Here is a 24,934-nt window from a genome sequence, read left to right as displayed (position 1 = left end):
TGTGTGTGTGTGTGTTTGTTTGGCACTCTTGCTCATGGTAATCAGGTGAATGCACTTCTCTGTGTGCGTGTGCGTGTGCATGTACATGTGTGTGTATGTGTTCGGCACTATTGCTCATAGTACTCTGATGAAGGTACTTCTGTTTTTCCTACATTCACCCTGGATAAAAGCGTTTGCTAACTGAATGCAATATAATGGATAAAAATACTTTCTAAATGAACGTAATGTAATGGATATGAATGTAACGTAATAGATAAGAGCATTTGCTAAATGAATGTCATGTAATGGATTAGAGTGTTGGCTAAATGAATGCAGTTTAAAGTAAATGCTGCTGCTCCTCTTTGTCCCACTGAAAGGGCCCGTGTCTCTCCCTCCCTCAGGTGTGTCTCGGGACGCCGGCCGGTTCAGCCTGCCCATGGAGGGCATGGCGGGGTTGGCGGGCGACCTGCTGAGCTGCCCGTACTGCGCGCAGGCCCTGGAGAACCCCGACCTGGAGCTCAGCGACTCGGACAGCGGCGGCTCGGGGGCCGACGGGATATACGAGTTCACCCAGGACCGCTGCCACGGCAACGAGGGCCGGCCCGGCCGGTCGCGCAGCCAGCGGCGCAGGGCCCGCGCGCGGGACAGGAACTGCGTGGCCCTCTGCTGGGAGGTCTTCCGCCGGAAGCTGAAGCGGATCGTGGAGAGCAAGTACTTCAACCGCGGGATCATGATCGCCATCCTCATCAACACCCTGAGCATGGGCATCGAGTACCACCAGCAGGTGAGCCGATCCGGGCCCTGGTGCAGAGTGGGCGTCTGGGCCCAAATCAAGAGCTGAGCATGTCGATCTATTTAGGGTGGAAAATGGAACGTTCCAGAAAGCTTGCACCTGCCCACTGCTGGCACTGCAGTCTTTTACAGATCGGCTCTACAGCGGTCTGCCAGTAGCAGGACTGTTTGTCAGTCTCTATGGAGAGTGGAGATGCTTGTTATTGTGCACTTCTGCTGATCTGATCTTGTGGAACGGGCAGACTTTGACTGTTTATTGAGGCTGTCAGGGACAGACCCTGATTGGTTGTGGGGTTTTCAGAGGTGGACACCGATTGGATACTGGGGCCTTTGTGGCAGGCTTTGATTGGCTATTGGTTTATTGGGTAACCGAGGCCACTCGGGTCTCCATGGGTGCTTAATGATTTGCAGTGGCTGTCGTATTGCAGTATAATGTGAGTCACGTGACCCCCCCGCAGGGCTGTGGTGAGAGGAGCCTCGCGGTAACCGGCATGCAAGCGCGTTGAAGCCAGTGCCATGAATCTGAGCAGTTGAGCCGTTGAAATGGTCCAGGTGTCTTTCAATGTGTTTTTCTTCTCCACAGAACAGTACTTCTCATGCAAGCCTACTGCAGGAATATCCAGTGCTCTGGCCTTTCATAATGTAAATGCAGAATATGAAATATTATTCTGTTAATGGAAGAGGGTACGCACAGCTAGCAGTAGCGACCTGTTGTTGGCCCGGCTTTGGCTCAGTCAGCGTTTTGCAGGCACTACAGTGGCTCAGCAGTAGAATGATCCTGCTGTGCTGACCACCAAAGTGTCAATTAGCGAAATGCCACAGCTGTTATGTATGTAGGTGGTGTGAGAGGTGACTGCTTGTTTGGTTAGATATTTACTGTAGTAAATATTCAAGTTATCTATAAATATAAGTTTTCACAGCCTGTTTAACCTTTTGAAGAGTAGGTTTTTTGGAATGTTTTTTTCAAAATTCTAAGTCAGTGTTCTAGAACTCCATTGCTTTTATTTTCCAACAGTGATTGTAAAATCAGCGTTAGAATTTTAATTAATATTTACATGTGATTTCAGTTGATTGTAAATATTATAACACGCACTCAGTCCCTGTATACCTCATTCAGAGTTAACTACTTATACACCTTTTCCTTTGTTTGGCTTCTCCAGTTCATTCTGTAATTCCTCCATAGTCAACAACGCGGAGGGACAGTTTGCAGTTGTGGTAAAGACAGTGCTTAAATGATCTACTTTGTGAATTTGTATGCAGGGTGTTATGTGGTGCAGGAGGTAAGGGGGGGGGGTTGCTTTACAGGTCTTTGAAGTGAATCAGAGAGATAATCCGATTAGCGGAGAGCCAGAGAGTCTTTAGAAGTGACATTGACTCCGTCTCTGTAAACAGTCACGCAGCCGCACCACGGCTGGGGTCAACTTTCAATCAACAAACGCCCGGACGGCGTTACTGCGCCATAAAATACAGCAGCGCACTACCGCTAGCCCCATGCTCATGTTTTAAACACGCTACCGCTAGCTCTGTCCTGTTTTACACATGCTAGCACTAAATCCGTCACCCTGTTTTATACACACTACCTGGAGCTCCATCGTCCTGTTTGACACACGCTTTGGCTACCTCCAACCTCCAGCTCTAAACACACTAACACTATCTCTGCCATATTTTACATGTGCTACCACTAAATCTGTCATCCTGTTGTACACACACTGCTGCCAGCTCTGTCCTGTTTTACACACTGTACTGCTAGCTCTGTCCTCATGTTTTAAACACAGTAACGCTAGCTCTGTCATGTTTTACACACGCTACTGCTAGCTCCATCTTCATGTTTTAAACACACTACTGCTAGCTCTGTCCTGTTTTACACACGCTACTGCTAGCTCCATCCTCATGTTTTAAACACACTACCGCTAGCTCTGTCCTGTTTTACACATACTGCTGCTATCTCTGTCCTCATGTTTTCACCATAGAGTGTACTTAGGACCTGGAGAGGGTAGGAGGGGCCGGGTGATGAGGCCTAGAAAAAGTAAAAGGGCCTCTACTATGCATGTTGAGCGCAAAAGAGCTTGTTGCTCATTAGATTCAATGTAGAAAGTCAAGGTGATTTAACAACCAAGAGTAATCACATCAGTCATTTTTTGTGATCATAAGTTTGTGAAACAATTGTTGTTTTGGTCCAGAAGTCTTTGGAAAATATTTATTAAAATGTACATATTTTATTACATATTACATGTCTGTTTTTCATATGAAACGTCACAATCGTTTACTGAGTTTCAAAATACCATCAGGGAAGTTTTATTTTGCTTTCAAAAGTCTGATACCCCATTCATTTTAATGGGAGCTCCTAGGTTTTGGCCTCAGCATGTGCAGTACAGGTTTAGATCCGGGACTTCACAAGCTTCGGTTAGCTGAAGGTGTGATGGCCTGTCTAGTTAAATGTGCATGTCTATGGTTAGCATGCATGCACTGGGGCGTGGCCGGAGGTGCTCTTCTGCGGGGCCAATTAAGGAGCTGTGTGCCGCTCCCCATCGGTTTTTCGGTTCTCCCCCACCCGCAGAGCACCTCCACCAACCTGTTTCACCACCCTGTGTTTGGGTACCTTATACCACATGTCCCAACCCTGCACTGCTAAGTAACACCCTACTTCATCACTGTGGTGCTGTGGGAATAAGGGCCAATTAGGCTGTGTTTTACGGTATCTCATAAAGGACTGGATTTGTGTGGTGGGTGATGGGATGGGTGGGGGTAGCTAGAGAATGTGTTGGAGGGAGGGGGAGGGAGGGTGTCCCTGGACCCTGAGGAGTTGCGTAATGAGCTGCAGTGGGATGGGGGGAAGAGTTCTGTTCTATTGACCTACAGTACCAGCTGATAGAAGAGTGTATGGAAATCATGAGTGCATTTGGCTTTACAAATAAAAATAAAAATACAAAAGCACTCCAAGGGTGTTCACCGGTTGCTGTCTTCGCTGACATTTATCATTGCCTTTATACCAGATACAGAGAAACATTATCTTCTGTGTAATAATATTTTGCCTTTTATTCACAATTTCACAATGGGTCTGCAATACCTTTTCCCTCTGGATACCTTCAGCAGTGTATTTATCAGTCAGTCCAGCTTGCTTGTTTTGTCGATCTTGCAGACCTGGGTCAAATAATTATCTGAAATACCTTAATTCTTCAGGCACATCCTCCAGTACAATTCCTGCAGATTACAAACAATTCTAACGGAACCATATGTTATAGTAATAGGTTTCCCTAAGAATTATCATGGATCTGGTTCAATATTTTGCATTTTACCAGAATCCAAAGAGTTAAAGTATTTGAAATACATGTCTGAACCAATTTGCAGGCTTGCCATATACAGTCACAGTTTAGCAGCCAACTGGTTGAACTGAGTACTTAAAACTGATTGTTTGGTGAAAAGTGAGTACAACCACCCGGTTGGACATCTATCCCTGTTTGATTAATTGGCTAAAATTATTCTTTTTTATTTGAAATTGCATCATTGATTTTGGACATTTATCCTAATACGTGTTCAATATATATCTATTGGCTGGCTATATATTATGGGTTTTGTAATTACAAGTACACACCATTATATGCCATTAGTAACATATGGCCTCTTTGAAGCCTTTACATTGATTTTTTCTGGGAATGTAGGAGAGGGCTTGCAAGGTTGGTTTAATTAAGGAAGAGGGCTGGTCCTTGTTCTTTGGCCCTTAACCCACCAGTTTCTGCATTGCTGATATATTTTTTTAACAATGATGTCATTATAACAGCTGCTGATTTGCACCTGTAAGGGCAAGTGGCTTAAGTTTGTATCCAATCAGTGGCGCTGAATAAAGGAGATTAAGTGGCCACCATTTGCTATGTTTCCATGAAAACACTGCATGGCTGCTATCAGCAGCTGTTTCCATGAAAACACTGCTGCAAAATTACCTTGGTCTTTCCAAAAAAAAAAACCTTTTAGTTGTGTGCAGCTATTTTCAAATTTTTTTTTGTCAGGAAAAATATTGCATGTGTACTGCTGGCCTCCCATCATGTGGTCAGGGACAACTGAATTCCTCGTTCACGCATAAGAATGTTTTTTTATTATTATTGCTGTGTAGGTGTGTGGTCGGGTTTGTGCAAATCTCAAATCCAATTTCCTTAATGTGCCCATAGGCTAGTTTTTCCTTCCCTCCTTTCCCCAGCTGAGCTTAATAAATGTGCTGCCGTCTGGCACTGTACGATCTTAGTTACGCTCACAATGCCCGTTTCCATTTGGCTTGCTGCACTACGCTGAGAATCAGCCTTCTGAAGTTGCATAAATTCAGGCTAAATGGAAATGTAGCTACTGATGCAGAGATACTTCAATGCTGAAATATCAATGCGACACCAGTCTTTTATTTTAGGTCAGACTTTGTCTTTATTTCTTTTAAAAAGGGAATGCTGAGACCCGAAATAAGCACGCATGCGCACATGCACCCACACACACACACACACACACACGCTAGTATTAGAATATATCCATTAACACTGAAACAAAGTCGGTATGCTTTTATTTTTTTGATTCACAAAGGTATACTAGGACCATTTTTATGACTACAAGCATTTAAATGGCATATGTGGAGAATTATTCCAACAGCAGCCAGTACAATGCACGGCACAGTCATTCTCACTGCTACAAACTCCTACAGTCTAATGGCTTTTCAAGCACTGGTCCATCTGGTTGTGTGTTTCATGGGGTCCATTTTAATCATTAGTTCCAATTTAATCAGCTGTTCCCTTCATCGAAAGGCTCTTAACGTGGTTCATTTTGGCAATAACAATGGCCGTAGATTTAATGGATGCAGGCAGCGTGTTGTCTGGACAAAGGGTCCTCTTTGGGTTGAAACATTGCCCATCCATTATATTCATAGGACTGGGTGTGTAACGAGCGTGTGGGGTTTTGTGTTAGTGGCAACCTTGACAGTATAGCAGCTTTGTTATTTTGGCACCATGTGATCTCGATATGCAGACACTCCCTTGATTGTTTATTTTCCTTTGTTTATTGTGGCTTTATGTGGATTTTCATTTCTAGTGAAGGGTCGTTCTTCAGGAGTAGGTTGTGTTGTAGGCATCCTTTATCCTGTTGCATGTGATTCAATGTGCAGTAGCGGTGATCAGTAGCATTGATCAGGAACGGTGTGCAGTATCAGTGTGCAGTTGCAGGTATCAGTGTGCAGTCGCAGTGTGCAGTAGTAGATATCAGAGTGCAGTCGCAGTGTGCATTAGCGGATATCAGTGTGCAGTCGCGGTGTGCAGTAGCAGTGATCAGTAGCGGTGTGCAGTATCAGTGTGCAGTAGCAGATATCAGTGTTCAGTCGTGGTGTGCAGTAGCACTGATCGCTGATGGCCTGGCCCCTCTGTGTCTCCCTCACACAGCCCGAGGAGCTGACAGACATCCTGGAGATCAGCAACATCGTCTTCACCAGCATGTTTGCCCTGGAGATGCTGCTGAAGCTGCTGGCCTTTGGGCTGCTCGGCTACATCAAAAACCCCTACAACATCTTCGACGGGATCATCGTGGTCATCAGGTCCGCTGCCTCTTCTCCTGTGTGTGCACGTGTGCATATGTGTAGTGTTGTGTCTATGTGTATGTGTATGATGTGTGTGTGTGTGTTGTTGCATGTCATTGTGTGCATATGTGTGTGTGTGTGTGTGTGTTTGCATGTTCATGTGTGTGCATATGTGTATGCATGTGTGTGTGTTTGTGTGTTGCATGTATTGTGGTGTTGTATGGTGTTTGTGTGTTTATGTGGTCATGTGATGCTGTGGGTATGTGTATGCGTGTGTGTGTGTGTGTGTGTGTGTATATGTGTGTTTGTGTGTGCATGTGTGCATATGTGTATGCATGTGTATCTGTGTGTGTGTGTGTGTGTATGTGTGTTTGTGTATGCATATGTGTATGCATGTGTATCTGTGTGTGTGTGTGTGTGTGTATGTATGTGTGTTTGTGTGTGCATATGTGTGTGCATGTGTGCGTATGTGTATCTGTGTGTATCTGTGTGTGTGTGTGTGGTCATGTGATCACGCGACGGTCTCTCTGCCCCCCCGCAGCGTGTGGGAGATCATCGGGCAGTCTGACGGGGGCCTGTCGGTGCTCAGAACGTTCCGGCTGCTGCGCGTGCTGAAGCTGGTGCGCTTCCTCCCCGCGCTGCGCCGCCAGCTGGTGGTGCTGATGAAGACCATGGACAACGTGGCCACCTTCTGCATGCTTCTGATGCTCTTCATCTTCATCTTCAGGTGTCCATCTAATGAACAAGGGAGTCCGCAGTTCGGTAGCACTGATACACGCTGAAATGTTGTGTATGTTGTCTATAGTGGGTATAGATAATGGATGGTTGGATGGATGAATGTGAATGTATGGGGTTCAGTAACACTGATTAGTACTGAAGGACTGTATATGAACACTGGGAATGTGATGTGGTTCTGTAACTCTGAGAGACACATTCATTTGAAAGGCAGTCTCTCACGCAGGCATTAAAGTGTAATATTGGCCTTCATCTGGGAACAAAGTTAAACAGCTTTTTTTCTAATCTTTTGTTTTTTTATGTCTCTTACAGCATTCTTGGAATGCATCTGTTTGGGTGCAAGTTTAGCCTGAAGACGGAGAGCGGAGACACACTTCCAGACAGGAAGAATTTCGACTCCTTGCTGTGGGCGATAGTCACTGTGTTTCAGGTCAGAACGGTGGGGGGGGTCTTGGGGAGATGTGGGACGAGGTAGGACACGGTAAACGTGGCCGTGATTAACACACGTGCCGTCCCCGGGGAGAGATTGTGCTCGGAGTACGCGCTCCTGCCAGTTGGCACAGGCTCACTCTGGACGGCAGCCAGCTGCCGGTAGCCCCGGCAGAGCAGGGGCAACACCGATGTTTCGCAGGAGACGGAGGATGCAGACGGAAAGGCATCTGGTTTTCGTCTTGTCCCTTTCGTCTGGCCGCTTGAGGTTCCTCATCCACCGGTACGGCCCATTGGCAGGAGAAGAAACACATATTTATCTGGCCGCTCAGTTGTTATGTTAATATCATCACTGAGTGAGAATGGCGAAAGCAACCGGTGGCGCCTGTTACACACACACACACACACACACACACACACACACGACGGCTCAGGGTCTCGCAAAACACATCCAGACAGCGCTGAAGAAATTCTGGCACGCAGGCCCTGAACCTCCGTCTGTTTGTTGGTCTTGCTGCAAACTTACAGTGAGATACATTCTCGGTTGGTTCTGGCCTACAGGGAAGAACAACTTTTAGTTTAGAGTTCTTAAGATTTCAGACGGGCGATAGCCAAGCTTCCACAGCTTTGAGGTTCTGCTCCACTTCACTCTCTTCCTTTTGATTGGTTTCAATCGATAGCCCAGCTGCATTATTTACCGGCTTACCGTGTTCTCAACGTCCACTTCTTTGTAGCACTGTTTTAAAAAAAGCCTGCGGAGGAGCCTGGGGCTAGAGTGTGTGTGTGTTTGTGTGTGTGTGTGTGTGTGTGGATCCTGACTCAGGAGGACTCAGACATTGTTCTGTACAGCTGTGTGTGTGCATGCGTGTGTGCGTATGTGTGTGTGTTTGTGTGCGTGTGCATGCATGTGCGTTTGTAGATCCTTACTCAAGGTGACTGGAACATGGTTTTGTATAATGGCTGCATGTTTGTAGATCCTGACTCAGGAGGACTGGAACGTGGTTCTGTATTACAGTGTGTATGTGTGTCCATAGATTCTGACTCAGGAGGACTGGAACGTGGTTCTGTATTACAGTGTGTATGTGTGTCCATAGATTCTGACTCAGGAGGACTGGAACGTGGTTCTGTATTACAGTGTGTATGTGTGTCCATAGATTCTGACTCAGGAGGACTGGAACATGGTTCTGTATAATGGCATGGCCTCCACCTCCCCTTGGGCTGCTCTGTACTTTGTGGCCTTGATGACCTTTGGGAACTACGTCCTGTTCAACCTGCTGGTGGCCATCCTGGTGGAAGGTTTCCAAGCAGAGGTAAGACCGGCTCCGTGTGCCTGTGGCACGCCCAGCGAGTTATTTCTGTGAGTTTCCAGCAGCTCCGTCCCATGCTGTTGCCACAGAAACATTTCCTTGCACTGTAATCAGGCTGGTTTGATTCCTGTCACACAGCGTATGGATTTGGTGAAAATCCCTCTCAGCCTCGGTGACCGGCCCAGAGACCCCCCTGCATTTGAACTGCTGTTGTGTTGTTCTGGAATGTGCTCCATCACCAGTCTCTCTCTCTGACTCCCTCTCTCTTTGTCTGAATCTCTCTCTCTCCCTCTCTTTCTGTCTCTCTCTTGCTCTCTGATTAATACTCCTTCAGTGGCCAAATAGCTACCACTAGCTGTCTGCTGTGATTCTTTTGTTGTTGCTGTGTTGTTTGTTTTTTGTTTTCATAATGCCTCTCATTCCGCCCAGGGAGATGCAAGCAGGTCCGACACGGACGAGGAGAAAACTTCAACAAATTTTGAAGAGGAGGAGAAAATAAGGGAGATTCGAGCCTCAGGTAATTACAGTACTGGCTCTCAAACACCTGCCAATTTAACTTTGAGTACCACATTCCCATGTCCGCCATCTCAATGAATGAATGAATGGATTACTAACTTGTTCATAATGTTCGTTGTGACGATTGACTTTTTAATGCCAAAAATGCTTCCTTATCCAACTGATGTGCTGATGTCACGCTTACATACTGAGCTGCGGACTGCAGCAGTGTTCAGTAGACGGCTGCGCAGCCCAGCTCAGACTGTAGCAGTGTTCAGTAGACTGCTGCATAGCCCAGCTCAGACTGTAGCAGTGTTCAGTAGACGGCTGCGCAGCCCAGCTCAGACTGTAGCAGTGTTCAGTAGACTGCTGCGCAGCCCAGCTCAGACTGTAGCAGTGTTCAGTAGAGGCCAGGCTCGGCTGATTTGAGGTGATAATGAAAGCAGCAGTAATGGCTCCTCAGAGCTTAAATGGGCAGTCCAGCTCCCTTTATATACAGGTACATTATTAATGTTCTGTTTTTTCATTGCCATGGTAATTTGGGGGACAATGACAGGTCGCTATGTTATTTTTCCTCTGGGTTAATCAGGCCGCGCACGTTTCCCTCCTGACGGCTCTTAGACGCTCGGGCAGATGGTGAAAGTGCTGCTTTGTTTCCGAGGGGCATGGATAGCCATCACCACGCTGCTCCGTTTCTCCCCCCCACAGAGTTGAAGATGTACGCATTGATGTTGACAGCCAATGGGTACACTGATCCCCGGGCCAGCGTGGCCCCGCCCATCATCATGCGCACAGCCGCCACGCCCATGCCCACGCCCAAGAGCTCCCTGGGCACGGACTCGGTCCACGCCTTTGTCGAGTCACGCCGCGGGAGCAACGCGTCCATCGACCCCGCCTTCGACCAGAAGTCCCTGGTAAGTGGAGCTCAAGGTGGAGCTCTGAGTTCTTGTGGAGCTGGAGTTGGAGCTCTAGTTGGAGCTATAGGTGGAGCTCTGGGTTCCATATGAAGCCCTGGGTGGAGCTCTAGGTGGAGCTCTGGGTTTTGTGTGAAGCTCTAGGTGGAGCTCTGGGTTCCCCATTGTTACTGAGGTGTCCCCTTTCTCGTCCTCCAGTGCAGCCTGCGGAGCGCCCCCGGTGGGCCCCGGGGCCCGGGCAGCAACTGGGGCAGCCGGCGCTCCAGCTGGAATGGCCTGAGCCGCGCCCCGAGCCTCAAACGCAAGGACCCGTCCGGCGAGCGCGAGTCGCTGCTGTCGGGCGATGGGCAGGGCAGCTCGGAGGACGACAGCTCGGAAGGCGGGATGTCCAGCGTGGGGGGCAGCGTCGCCGGGACCCCCCTGCAACGCCGCGCCAGGTCCCCGGAGCCCCCCGAACCCCTGCAGGTCCCCACGCCACGCCGCGACTGCAACGGCCGCACCCAGCACCCGCCCTCGCACCCTGACCACTGGAAGGACGAGCACGACTACGAGGAGGACATAGACGACGTGAGTGCTGGGCTGTGTCCAATGGCGTGGCACTGGCCTCCTCTGGAATTTGATTGGCCACCCCAGGTGCCAGCCTTATTTTTCCCCCTAAAATAGTGCTTTATCATTGGATAATATAACTGCTGGTGATAGTGTGGTCCCTCCTCACTGAGTCTGCGACCTCTCCCGGCCACCCCATGAAGAAAATCCTGGTAACCCCCCTGCATGAGTGAGGCACAGCTGTGCTTCTCAGACAGGTGACACAGCTGAGGCTCGTTCTTACTTTACATGCAGCCTCGCTGGTAATCTTAGAGACCCGCCTGAAAATCTGACTCTGTGTCTGACCCCCCATCTCAGTTTGTACAGAGACTAATTACAGGGCCTTAATTTATTCAGGGCAGCCAGTGACTGATGGGTGGAAAGCACCCTTACAGTCTCAGGCCGACTCAGGGGAGCAGTATTTTGGGGTTTGAAGGCCCATGAAAAGGGAGCAGGAGGTGGTGCTGGGAGACAGCAGCTGATTGGTTTGCATGGCTGCAGTGGGCGGGATTAAGGTCCTGGTGCTGGTTGTTGGCGGGGGTGGGGGGGCCATGGGAGCCTGATGCTGAGCCAAACATGCCATATGGTCAGGTGACTGTGAAAACGTTTCCTTCGGTTCTGTGGTATTGTGTTGTAATGAGGGAAGCCTTTTTGATTTGGAGGGTTTAGTGGGCGTGGCCGGGCAGGGGAACTGAACAGGGGAACTCTGTGCCACTTACTTTCTTGCAGACCGTTTGTATACGAATCCGGAAGTCGCTGGAGACCCATAAGCCCCAGTTCTGCCGGCAGCGTGAGGACTGGTCCCTGTACCTGTTCTCCCCACAGAACCAGTGAGTATCACAGCCGCACCTGATCTGGGCTTCAGGGGCGTAGGCCCAGAATGTCTGTAAAGTGCATTGAGTGTTGGTCCTTTGTGAAAAGCTCTATACAGTAAAACTGAATTGAATTGGTCCAGAGAAGATCTTAAACTGTAAGGTTGCTGTAACCCTGTGACACGCCCCAACCTTTTTCTCATCTTTCAGGTTTCGCGTTGCCTCCCAGAGGGTCATCGCTCACAAGATGTTTGATCACATAGTGCTGGTGTTCATCTTCCTCAACTGCATCACCATTGCACTGGAGAGGCCAGACATCCTCCCGCACAGCACGGTATGCTGGATGACCATGAGACACTGTGCTCAGGGCTCCTCACCGCTGCTCAGTGTAGCTCAGTGGTGCTCAGTGCTGCTCAGTGCTGCTCAGTGCTGCTCAGCGCTGCTCAGTGTGGCTCAGTGTAGCTCAGTGACGCTCAGCGCTGCTCAGTGTAGCTCAGTGGCGCTCAGTGCTGCTCAGTGTGGCTCAGTGTAGCTCTACTTGGTGCATTATGACTCACTGATGCTTCGTATGGCTTATCGAGAGTGTATACCTCAGTGCGGCTCAGTGTGGCTTGCTATGCCTCAGTGCGTCTGACTCAGGGCCTGCGAGACCGTAGCAAACAGAAAAACAAAAAACAAGCTGTGCTGTGAGGATGAACCTCAGCCATGCTTCAAACGTGAGGGGTGCAGGGTGCCAGGACCCCACAATGAGGCCAGGTCTGTGTGCGGCTCCCCCCCCCAGTAGCAGACCTTCTGCTGGGTGTTTATAGCAGCTTGGATGAAAGGAACACGCAGCCCCTGGGCTGACTGATAATCAGCCTGAGCTTTGCTCCTGCATTTGATGCTGCTGTCCTGGGGTCCTGAAGGTCTCCCAGGTTTGGAGAGACAGCAGGAGGATCTAACGGTTCCTCTGAAGTGTGGGGAGCGGGGCCTTTCCACTCCAGCTCTACCCCCTCCGGTATCACAGACCCCATGTACAGCGTCAGCATAGCCCTGCCTGAGCCCCATCTCACTGCTGCTTCTATTGGAATATATAACTACATGCTCTCTCTCATGCTGTAAGGGTAAGCTTTGATGACAGTTCTGTCATGCAGATTCAATTCTGTTTTTTCTCTTCTTCTTAGGAGCGTGTGTTTCTCAGCGTCTCAAATTACATCTTCACCGTGATCTTTGTAGCAGAGATGACAATGAAGGTAAAAGTTTTTTTTTTTTTAATCTGCGGAGCTTGTGTGTATTTTAGGAGGATGGTGGGAAAAGCTGGGAAATGAATACCTTTTAAAATACCCCCCTCACTGTAATGTGTATGGATCTCCTGTGCTGAGGTCAACGCTATGAACAGGAAATTAATCACTGCCCCAGAGGAACACGCATCGGTATTCCATGATTAATACTGCGTATGCACCTTTACCTGGGTCACTCAGTGTGTTTTGCAGTTTGGGTTATGCTCCAATATGCCCGCAGCAAACAGAATAGACATTATATACATAATCAGACACTTGATGTAGCCAAATGGCTTCTAATATTTGCAGTTTTAAATTTAATTTAAATATTATCCCCCTTCTTTGGGCTCCCAAAACAAGTCAAAAATGAGTCCCAAAGCAAGGGCAAAAAAAGAGGAGTGGGGAAGTGTAGTGCTTTGAGTCGCATCTCGCTTCTAACACAAGAGCGGGACCACCCTGAACCGGGCACCCTGTTTCCCTGGGCAGGTGGTGGCGCACGGCTTCTATTGGGGGACGGACAGCTTCCTCCAGAGCAGCTGGAACATCCTGGACGGCGTGCTGGTCTTCGTCTCCCTGGTGGACATCCTGGTGTCCGTGGCCTCGGCCGGCGGGAACCGGATTCTGGGAATCCTGCGGGTTCTGCGTCTGCTGAGGACCCTGCGGCCTTTGAGGTGGGCACCAGGGGGCGCCGTCCACTATCGGCCCTGTTTAAATCTGAATAGGACCAATCTGAGTGAAAGAGCTGAAAATGACATGGCTGTTTGCGGTGGTGTCCTTATCGAGTTGGACCACAGCCTGGCTTCCGTTAGCACTGGCTGTTCTACATGTGTACCTGTGTATTACCCAGTGATGAGAACTAAACTTAAAGGGTAATTACACCCTAGATCAGTTTTTTTTAAGCTGTAAACATGTTTGTATGCCTACCTTATAATGAAACTTTTTAATCCATGCCGTTCTTTCAGAATTTCTGAAATGATATCATTTTATCAGAAAGAAACTGGCATAAAACGTCTGAGTACATACCAAGATATCTGAGTACATCTTTGGAGATACTACTATGTCATGTAGATGTCAATGAAGATATTCAGCTGGAACATTGTTTCCGCCCACACATTTGTCTATTTACTTTTTTATACGACGGAACACTGCCGGCACTAGATTGGTTTTGGCCCAATGCTTTTCAAACTGGAGAAACATGGTGGCCTGTTCATAAAACTTTTCATATTCCACCTAAATGGTCCACTAAGATATGTTTGAAAACATTTAAGGGACAAAATGTATGTGCTGAATCTTGGTTCGTATTTGATCTGCAACACCTATTTTGACAGTTTGAGTTTCATGAGCCAGGCACCTCTACTATGTACAAATAATTTGCATATAGAATGCTTTATGCAAATGAGACGGACACACCTTCTCCACCCAGCCCAGGATGCATTTTTCAGAATTGTGTAGTAGGTGGAGCCAGGCTGAAACAGTGAGTGCAATTACTCTTTAGCCTTGTCCTACATGTATCTGTGTATTACTCTGAGATTACAACTGACTGAACCACTTAAAACTCCAGTGGCTGAGAAACATTCCAGTGGCCAATGACCAATAAGGTATATTTCCCAAATCAATTCAAATGTGTGTGTGTGTGTTTGTGTGTGTTTGTGTGTGTGTGTGTGTGTGTGTGTGTTTGTGTGTGTTTGTGTGTGTGTGTGTGTGTTTGTGTGTGTGTGTGTGTGTGTTTGTGTGTGTTTGTGACCTCAGGGTGATCAGTCGAGCCCCAGGCCTGAAGCTGGTGGTGGAGACACTGATCACGTCACTTCGACCGATCGGCAACATCGTTCTCATCTGCTGTGCGTTCTTCATCGTCTTCGGCATCCTCGGGGTGCAGGTAAGGACCTGCCAGGACACGCCCCTAACCACTCCTCAGGACACGCCCCCTGAACTCTCACAGGACATACCCTCTCACTCACCACTAGACACACCCCTCGCCTCCGACAGGACATTCCCCCCCCTCACCTCCCACAGGACACGCCTGTGATCCCTTCCTTGTTCTCCCCACTGACCCACCCCTCCCCCTAGACTGGCACAAGTAAAACAGCAGGGTCATAACTCATAATGACAAACAAACAGAATTAAGCCCGAGACAGGAAGATGTTGCATGCAGTGAGCACTGGAGTCTTGGAGAGTGTGCTCCTGTTTTGGACTCATTAGCAAGCAGAGGGAGGAGGATGGCCTCTCATGTCTAAATGCCTCTGAATTTAGACACATTTGTGTGTGATGTAGGTCAGCTGCATCACCATAGCACTGGGATTTGCTGTTCCCCCTTTTTTCCTAAAAGATAATTCAGCTGTGCTTCCAGTCTGATGCATCACATTGTCAGAATTTATTCCCTCCTTTGGCACGAACAGCTATGAATCACCAACCAAATCCGCCCTGTTTCAATGTTTCAATCACAGTTAGCTGAGCCCCGTTGAAAACGGTACCATTGCATCTGTAGTGGGGGGGGGGACCCACGGTCCACACGCTTCGTTAGCAGCTGCATGACCCAGAAGGGTTCAGGGTTCAGACGAATCAGGGTTCAGGAGGTTGGAGGCTGTGTTTACTCCTCCTGCCACACATCCATCATTAAAGCAGGGGAGCAGGGAGAGCAGAACAGGGTCACTGAGCATAATGAGGTCTGCACACGTTAGAGTTTACACTCACATTAGAGATTCTGCTCACGTTACAGGTTCTGCTCACATTAGGGTTTGTGCTTACATTAGAGATTCTGCTCACAGTTTCTGCTCACATTAGAGATTCTGCTCACAGTTTCTGCTCACATTAGAGATTCTGCTCACAGTTTCTGCTCACAGTAGAAATTCTGCTCACAGTTTCTGCTCACATTAGAGATTCTGCTCACAGTTTCTGCTCACAGTAGAAATTCTGCTCACAGTTTCTGCTCACATAGAATTCTGCTCACAGTTTCTGCTCACATTAGAGATTCTGCTCACAGTTTCTGCTCAAAGTAGAAATTATGCTCACCTTAGAGATACCGCTCACAGTAGAGATTCTGCTTACCTTAGAGATACTGCTCACAGTAGAGATTCTGCTCAAAGATTCTGCTAACATTACACTTTACTCTTACCTTTGAGATTCTGTTCACATTACAGATTATGCTCAAAGATTCTGTTCGCATTAGATTCTGCTCACATCAGAGATTCTATTCCCATTAGAGTTTCTGCTCTGAGAGATGGCATTGGAAGCTGCTCTGCCCTCGTGTTTAAAGGGAAAATGCTGAGATTCTTCAGGATTCATGGGAGATGTAGTTAAAACCTGGAACAGGGAGAGCCACTCGGTTGATTTATATAGCGCATGCCTGAACTGTGTTCGGAACACTTTTCAAAACCGTTATTGACCACTGCGGTACATTTTGTGCCCGTGTTTAAATAATAAATAATTTATAAATGAAACTAAGTGATGAAATTGTGTCTGGATGATTGTATCGAGGCCTAATTGTTGTGTGGAATGTAGCTGTTCAAGGGGAAGTTTTATCACTGTGAAGGACATGACTTGAGGAACGTCACCAACAAGTCCGACTGCCTGCTGGCCAACTACCGCTGGATCAGAAGGAAATACAACTTTGACAACCTTGGACAGGTGAGGTGGATTATTATGAACTCGTGGTGTGAACAATGTGTCTGACAGAGACAAAAACAAATGAATCTAGAGCTGCAGTGACACTGCCTTGGAATGAACAGTCCCGCTTTAACAAAGTTGCAATCGATTTAATGCACAATTTAATTCTGGTTAGAAATGAGTTGTGTTCTAAAACACAGCAGGTAATACAAGAGAGCGTTGGAGAAAGCATAGATGCTTCATGTATTATGAGTGTCAAAAGCAAATTATCTTTCATTTATTTTTGCTGAATAAAGCAGTAGATCTGATTAAATGTTAAATGTTTTTGCAATACATTTTATTGACTTATCAATCATGATCTTGACTGCTGTTTAAGAACTACATGACCTAAAAAGTCAAAGAGAAATGGCTGGACACATTGAGAATTACTGCTGTAGCACATGAAAGAATTGTATTGCTGTGCAACTGATGTTTCGCTATTAGTCATAGTGAATATATATTTACCTGAATGTACTTTAAATACGAAATGACTTTTTAGGGATTCTGTGTGGAGTTTGTGTGTGGGATTTTCTGTGGGGTTTGTGTGTGGTGTTTGAGTGGTGAGTTTGTGTGTGGGGTCTGTGTGTAGGGATTGTGTGTGGGGGTATGTGTGTGGAGTTTGTGTGGGGTTTGAGTGTGGGGTTTGTGTGTGGGGTTTGTGTGTGGGGTTTGTGTGGGGTTTTTGTGGAGTTTGTGTGTGGGCTTTTCTATGGGGATTGTGTGTGGGGTCTGTGTGTGGGGTGTATCTAGGGTTTGTGTGGGGTTTGAGTGTGGGGATTGTGTGGGGTGTATCTAGGGTTTGTGTGGGGATTGTGTGGGGTTTGAATGTGGTGGGGTTTGTGTATAGAGTCTGTGTGTGGGGTTTGAGTATGGGGTTTGTGTGGGGTTTGAGTGTGGTGGGGTTTGAGTGTGGGGATTGTGTGGGGTTTGGGTTCTAACGCTATCATTCTGCGGTTATTTTTCAGGCGCTCATGGCCCTGTTCGTTCTCTCGTCCAAGGACGGATGGGTGAACATCATGTACGACGGCCTGGACGCGGTGGCAGTGGACCAGCAGGTGTGTTGTTGTCATGGCAACAGGCGGGATGGAACCGAATGCTCTGGATGACATAACTCTGCCGCGGGCTGAGGAGACCGTCGATCTCCCCTAACAACAGCGTGCGAGAAGCTGCGTGTGCAAAAAACTACGAGTCCCAGCTTCCCGTCTGCCTCCAAACAACCAGGAACTTAGCCGGCCAAAATTCATCTCTTTATGTAACACCTGTGCAAAACTGAACGCATTTAATTCGAGCTGACAGAGATGTCTACAATACATGAATACATTTCGAAAATCGCACCTGTAAACATAACAGATGCGTCTATGATGCATGAATACATTTAAAAAACGGCACCTGTAAACTGGCTTTGTTTTTGAAGCCAAGCTCACGTGACTATGCTGCTGTTTGTTTAAACGCGTAGAGAGCTGCGCTGCCTGTGTCTACTGTGTCTGTACTGTGTCTGTGCTGTGTCTGTGCTGTGTCTGTACTGTGTCTGTACTGACTGCTTAAGGCTGCATTCACCTCGGATGCGCTTTGACAGCTGGGGACGCCGTTTTTCTAATTATTTTCTCTGAGGTTTTTGAAGCGTTGTCTGCGCTGCTTTTACACACCAGGGGCTCCACGTTTGTCTGCCCAGGGTGCCTCCCTGTTTTTAGGTGCGCATGGAGCAGAAAATTATCCCGCTTTGAAGCGCGCTGAGAAAAAAGCGACCTACATCACTGTCATTCTTTTCTCCGCTGTCCAATCGCATGAAAATAGAGGCGGGCCTTGACTCTGCGGTTTGCTTTCACTTTAAATGAAGAAGATTGAAGAGAAGTTACAGTCGTTACAGTTTCTGGCCATTTGAAGTTGTACGATTTCACAAATCATTGCTACCAAATAAGTGGTCCAAGGCATGGCGAGAAATTCTTGCAATGTGGATGTAGATGGCAAGTTATTTTCTGGTGAAATTAGTGGGCTAATGCCATTAAATATTTTACGTTCCTCTCCCCGCTCCCTCACTGTCTCCCTCTCGCCCCCTCCCTCTACCCCTTTCCTTCCCCGTCCCTCCTCCCTCTCACCCACCCTCTCTGTCTCCCTTCCTCCCTTCCCCCCTTTCCCTCTCCCTGTCCCCCGCCGTCCCTCTCTCCCTCCCTCTCTCTCCCCCCCCCCCCACAGCCGGTGCGGAACCACAACCCCTGGATGCTGCTCTACTTCATCTCCTTCCTGCTGATCGTCAGCTTCTTCGTGCTCAACATGTTCGTGGGCGTGGTGGTGGAGAACTTCCACAAGTGCCGGCAGCACCAGGAGGAGGAAGAGGCGCGTCTGCGCGAGGAGAAGCGTCTGAAGAGGCTGGAGAAAAGGCGCAGGAGTAAGGGAGCGTGCGGGTCCGGTCGGTAGTTCTGTCTTTCTGAGTCCTGCCTGCATCCAGAGCCTGAACGCACAAAAGAAAGAGAGGAGGTTGGGGGGGGGTGATGGGGGGTGGGGGTGGGGGGGGGGGGGAACTCCACACACCCTCCAGAGGTGCAGCAAAGTGATTGAGTTCCAGCGCATGCTCCTGCATGCAACCTCCTATAACCCCACATGAAAAAGTATCGCCCTGATATACCAGCAATACCAAATCCAAAATGCAACGAGTACAGTTTTTTCCCAAAGGTACAGAATGTATTAACCTACAAACAGACTAAGTATTGCCACAATTATATAGTGCAATCTTAAATGTAATTTTTTGTACATATTGTCAAGCGTACCCTGTAATGTGTAGTTTTACGGGCTATTCTGCATGCCAATAATTGGCAGATTTGTGGCATGTTTTCACATATATTTCAGTATAATCCTTGGCTTGGATTTGATATTTTAACTGGGAGTGCCATGGCATTTAAAAAATACATTTATAGCAATTTATCCTGTGGTTTGAAATGAGTTGTGCTCAGTTGCAGTTTTTAAATTTAGCTAATTTAGGAGTGACCATAAACTGTGGATGAGAAATGGGCTGTGGAAAATTATGAGGACTATGATTAATTGTGATTAAAACAATGAAGGAATTTCATTAATTCTATTAGCTAAGCCATTTAATGATGATTGGTGGTATTGATAGCCCTGATATAAAGATAAATGAATTTGATTCATTGTGCTAGCTAATTTATTAGCTAATGATTTGCGATATTGACAGACCTGTTATAAAGATTAATTACTTTTTCATGTGGGGGTGCTGCATGAGGGCATGTCTCAAATTCTGGAGAGCTCTGCCCGGTAAAGTATGGCATCCTTGCATATTCTTACAGCATAGCAGCTGGGCCGCAGAGAAAGTAGCATTTTCACTCATTAGGGATAAAGTGTACTTTTCTAAATTGGGGAGAACTGGGGGGTGGGGGGTGGGGGGAATAAACAGTAAACAGAACAGGAAGGTAAACAGTGTTTCTGCACAAAGGCACTTGCACCCTGAAGCAGTGGCCTTCCTGATTGATGGCACAGTTTGAACAACTGGACAGTTTTATGTGTGGACATGACATGTCCTGTAATCCATTCCCTGGTTATTCGGCCGGGGGCTTAATCACTGGTGTGGTACGCTGTTGCGCTACCGCGGTCGACCAGAGATGGCGCGCTTGTTATGAACAGCCGAGGACAGAAAGGATCTCAGCTTCGGAGACTTGAAGTTTATATAGGAGAAAAGAAATGGGATGGAGCCATTCTCCACCTCAGAGCAGAAGCGGTCCTTCAGTCTGCCAGGGGTATGGGGACAAGAGGCTCATTGAATTGGTTTAGACCTGTCTTTCACAGTGAAGTTTGAATGCTAAGTGTGATATTACGAAGGTGACCGTTTCTCTATTGTCCTGAATTACTGTTACTTGACAACATTCATCTCCCTCTTGGTTCCTGTTTTCTGCTGTCTAGCAGCAATATTAGGGAGTAGGATGACATTTCATACGCAGACTAAAATTACACAGTGTAACATTTTCTCAGATCCTGGCATCATCTATATTTGGTGCCATCAACTTTATTAATACGGCGTACCTGCGTTTCAAATTGTTCTCTTGAAAAAATCTTTGAACAAAAGGCATATTGATGGAATTGTACAACATTTCCTTCGCCCTCCAGGATTGACCCAAAAATTTTGCAGATGTTCTACTGGTTATTTTGAAACAGATTATAAACAGGGAATGGAGGTAATCTCTATGGTATAGTAGGATGTCACTTACAAAATATAAGGAATGCTTATTTTGATTTATTGGGATGTTAAATATATATTACACAATAGTAAATATATTTTACACAAATTATGTCAGTTATTGACAATTATCTGTCGTTTCATCAAATGAATATTGTTGAATATTTTTTACAATTAATTCGATTTCAGAATATATACTGTAATATGTAAGTGTGAATGGCATGCATAAAAGTGGAAATAATTTATATATTTCCTCATATATATGGCATTTTTAGTAAATATTTTCCTAGGTGGTAAATTTTTAACTTTTTCATAAGGAATTTTCTTGTGGTAAGCGATTACTAGAAAATATCTTTGAGAAGACAGACTTCAAATTGAAGTGGACGTGAAACATGTTAATGTCTATAGTACTTGTGTCGTGGTTACACTTGATCGTACCAAATCTAATTAGTGTTTTTATCAGTGTCATTTCACATTTGACTGCCACTGCAGTGTATGCTCTTTTTGTATTGATGGTATGTCTACCTTTGATTGATGAGGTGAGGAGATTAAATATTTTCATAGTTCTGGCTGAAGATGGTAATATTTAGAAGTGATGGCACTTCCTGTATCAGTATCACAGAAATTGTATCAGCAAGTGCTTACCATATAAATGTCCACTATGTTCTCACGCAGTAATTCAGTATGTCAGTTGTTCATACTCCTACACATCTAATTGGTGTTTAAGGTTATGTTGTAGCATTACAAATAGATTTTACCAATTTTCCATCACAGACGGTAGCCTTGTAGGTTGTGCTGAACATTATCGCAAAGATGTTGTAGAACAAAAAAAAAAAGAAGATAATCATGTTTGCATCCAGTTTCCTGCACTTTTTGTGTGGTCATTACAAAATGAAAAAACTGCAAAATAGTAATTACACTGAAATTAAATGCTGTTACTAGTGCTGTTTGGTGCAGGGATAAATGAGTAATGAGTATCTCTGACCTCAATGATCAACTGAATATATTAAATTACTGTGTCTGTGTACCAACAATTTACTCAGCAATTACTGGCTATTAAGCCACCGTACGACAGTGCTACTCATATTGCATGTACTAATACAGTAGGTGCATGAAAACCATGCATGAAAGCAAGTGCCAAGATCAGTCTAACCGCAGTGTGATTTGGCCGTACGTTTTAGCGACTAAATTGAAGCCTCTGTTTCTTAAACAGCATTATGAGCTTGGCAGTTACTGATAATTGATCTAGAAAAAAAAGAGAACTTTGTATTCGTGACCAATTGTAATGCTTCATCGCATTGCTCAGAAAACTTCAGTAAAACGGCACAATGCAGTTATAGTGAGTCTGGGCCAAATTATTATCAGTGTTCCTATTTTAGTCTGGCCTACATGCTAATGAGCATATATAGATATGGTCTCTAATGTGGCCCTTAACTTGTGCTCCTGTGTTGACCAGATATTTCATTTTATCTCACCCTTAGTGCAGATATTCATTATTAATGCTCTTGCACTTTAATTTTTAATAAGGCACCCTAGGGTCAGTCAGCAAGGAAAAACAAAGAAAATATGTTTTGTGAACACCTTATATTTGAAGTGCCCTTGCTTTGTCCAGAAAAATGCTTTCACTACCATTCATATTCACAGATTTCTTTTAATTTGGTTTAACTCTACATAGTCAAGCTTTATTTAGATGTCCATGTCTCATACATTTAATTCTAACTACAGCCTGATGTAGGCAGAACTAAAGTCACTAGCATTTCAGAAACAATATGAGCTCTCCACACAAACACACTCAGGTGCACACACACACACGCAAACACACACACACACACACACACACACACACACACACGCACAGTCTGGGAACACATGCGTGCAGTCCACATGCGTAGGAATTTGTAATTCTTTCACAAGAAGATCCCTCAATTTGATACCTCTGCAACGCAATGCAATGCTCAGTAAAAGAACGTTAATTTCCTGAACCCCTTCCTCGATGTATTTCACCGTTTTACAAAATGCTATATTGTGCTCGCAAATGTTCAGGTGGCCACATGGTCTAATGCTTGCCATTGGTGCAATTAATAGTGGAGGCGGGACTTAAATGTGCTCTCTCTCTCCCTCTGCTCTTGTCCTTTTGTGATGCGTTTGTGTATTGCAGAAGCTCAACAGCGGCCCTACTATGCGGACTACTCCCCCGCCCGCCTCTATATCCACACACTGTGCACCAACCACTACCTGGACCTCTTCATTACCTTCATCATCGCCATCAATGTGGTCACCATGTCCATGGAGCACTACAGCCAGCCCCAGGTGACTCCTCCTCCTCCTCAGGTCATGTGACACGTGTTTGCTGAGGCCTCTGGCAGTTTTGAATGTGACACATTTCTGCATGAAAGCAGCTGAATTCGCACTTCAGCCTGCACAGCAGCATGTTCTGCATTAAATTCACTCTGATAGGACATTTTTTTCCTTCAATTGTCAAGAGTCTAGTTTCTCATTATGGAGCCTGTGTAGCTCTATCTGTATTTATTTCTGTTGTGCAGTGGAATTGATTTGTGTTGTTAATAATTTTTGGTATACTTGGTTTAATTTATTCACCTGTCACTTTTTCCTGCTGTTGGCAATCTTATCTTTCTAGTTTGTTTTTGTAAGTCTGTTTATTCCCAAATGGGAAAATGCCTCATAACAACAATTCAATTTCATTTCTTGCTGTATTTTCTGTGATGTCTCATTTTAGAGGATGCTATATACTACAAGTTCTACTTAAATAGTCATTTGAGCAGTTGTGTAGCATTAGCTTGATACTCAGCCTATAAAACAAATTAGGCATATTTTTCATATTGGATATGTAGAGCACATAGTGTATGTAGGGCATATGTTGTATATGTGACTTTAAGGGCATTGGGTGTGCTTGGCTAAAAACTCACCACATGGTTGATCTTGCTGTCTGCAGTACCTTGAAGAGGCTCTGAAATACTGCAACTATGGCTTCACCATCACATTTATCCTTGAAGCTCTGCTCAAGCTGGTTGCTTTCGGCTTTACCAGGTTCTTGAAAGACAGGTAAGTCAACTCTTAAAGTCACACACAGAGAGTTGCTTGCTTGATTACCTGGTCGCTCTGTGCATCGGAAAAGCTATCACGCACACACAAACCACCCCATCCCCCCATCTCTTGCGTGATCACATGGCCATTCTGTGCAGCTTGCACGTGGGTCTCCTACCCCGCCATCAACCGCTCGCTCTTCTTTTCGACTCGAGCGGCCTCAAGGAAATCTAAGGATAATGCGCCAAAACATCCCCAGGCCCCAATGGCTTCCTGTCGCTCTCAATGTGCAGAAATATACATCACCTCCCTTCCCTCCTGTGGCCCCGGGGAGGTGGTGCTTCACGGAGAGCTCTGTTTCTTCACAGGAAGTCAGAAGATGAATGTATGACATATATTTAGTTATATTTCCCCAGTGGTCACGTTAGCCGAGCCCTTATATGATCATGTAGTAAAAGTTTGTCTTCATTATGTATGTAATGCCCCCCCCCCCCCCCCCCAGGCTCTCATTAGGATCCACTCATTCCTGAAGAGGAGGTGATTGGTGTTCCATGGATCACAGTCCCTGTTTAGATTGAATGCAACAAGTTATAATGATTAATAATGATTAATAATAAAAATTAATAATGATCGTTGTTAGGTTCCCATTAAATAACAACAACAACAATGGAGTCATATAGCAAGTTTCTAGCCAGTTTCAGTGGTACTAAGTGATTGGGGAAAATGTATGTGTTTAGGCAGATTGTTGCAAAGATACTCACAATACCAGGGCACCATCAGCAAGGTCCAGTAGCATATTGTTTTGTTTTCCCAATATTCTGTATGTGGAAAACATTTTGAAGGCTTAACTGTTGAATGGAGCACTCACAGAAAGCTTCGCATTGTTTAAGATTGTGCTCATTTGGAACACTGTTAGAGATGCAGCATTCGTTTGGAACACTGTTAAAGATGCTGTGCATTTGGAACACTGTTAAAGATTTAGTGTTCATTTGGGACGCTGTTAAAGGTGCAATGTTCATTTGGAACACTGTTATAGATGCAGTGCTAATTTGGAACACTGTTAAAGATGCAGCATTCTTTTTTAGAGGTCTTTCTCATTCATACTTATATGCAAGAAGTCTTCTATGCGATTTTTTTACACACAAGAGAGAGAATGTTTTAGTGCTCAGCATGCCTTAGCGGGAATTTCTCGCAAACACCATTTGCGTCGTCTTTTTC

At 46.0% G+C, this 24,934-nt stretch overlaps 1 protein-coding gene across 1 annotated transcript in view; it reads left to right on the top strand.

Annotated features, from left to right (window-relative positions):
• Nucleotides 1–24,934, top strand: part of LOC135243817 (voltage-dependent T-type calcium channel subunit alpha-1H-like) — a 55,172-nt gene that overhangs the window by 17,360 nt on the left and 12,878 nt on the right. Inside the window, exons 8-25 of the mRNA XM_064315882.1 lie at nucleotides 381–763; nucleotides 6,177–6,328; nucleotides 6,852–7,037; nucleotides 7,358–7,475; nucleotides 8,629–8,784; nucleotides 9,211–9,298; nucleotides 9,985–10,190; nucleotides 10,389–10,757; nucleotides 11,505–11,605; nucleotides 11,798–11,921; nucleotides 12,751–12,819; nucleotides 13,333–13,517; nucleotides 14,596–14,722; nucleotides 16,345–16,470; nucleotides 17,454–17,543; nucleotides 18,682–18,874; nucleotides 22,830–22,981; nucleotides 23,625–23,734. Coding sequence (XP_064171952.1) covers nucleotides 381–763; nucleotides 6,177–6,328; nucleotides 6,852–7,037; nucleotides 7,358–7,475; nucleotides 8,629–8,784; nucleotides 9,211–9,298; nucleotides 9,985–10,190; nucleotides 10,389–10,757; nucleotides 11,505–11,605; nucleotides 11,798–11,921; nucleotides 12,751–12,819; nucleotides 13,333–13,517; nucleotides 14,596–14,722; nucleotides 16,345–16,470; nucleotides 17,454–17,543; nucleotides 18,682–18,874; nucleotides 22,830–22,981; nucleotides 23,625–23,734 — 2,935 coding nt within the window. The remainder of the gene's footprint in view (nucleotides 1–380; nucleotides 764–6,176; nucleotides 6,329–6,851; nucleotides 7,038–7,357; nucleotides 7,476–8,628; nucleotides 8,785–9,210; nucleotides 9,299–9,984; nucleotides 10,191–10,388; nucleotides 10,758–11,504; nucleotides 11,606–11,797; nucleotides 11,922–12,750; nucleotides 12,820–13,332; nucleotides 13,518–14,595; nucleotides 14,723–16,344; nucleotides 16,471–17,453; nucleotides 17,544–18,681; nucleotides 18,875–22,829; nucleotides 22,982–23,624; nucleotides 23,735–24,934) is intronic.

Source organism: Anguilla rostrata, chromosome 17, assembly GCF_018555375.3.
Source record: "Anguilla rostrata isolate EN2019 chromosome 17, ASM1855537v3, whole genome shotgun sequence".
NCBI lineage: Eukaryota > Metazoa > Chordata > Actinopteri > Anguilliformes > Anguillidae > Anguilla > Anguilla rostrata.
Note: the sequence above shows the minus strand (reverse complement) of the source record. Positions and strands in the feature narration are given on the sequence as shown.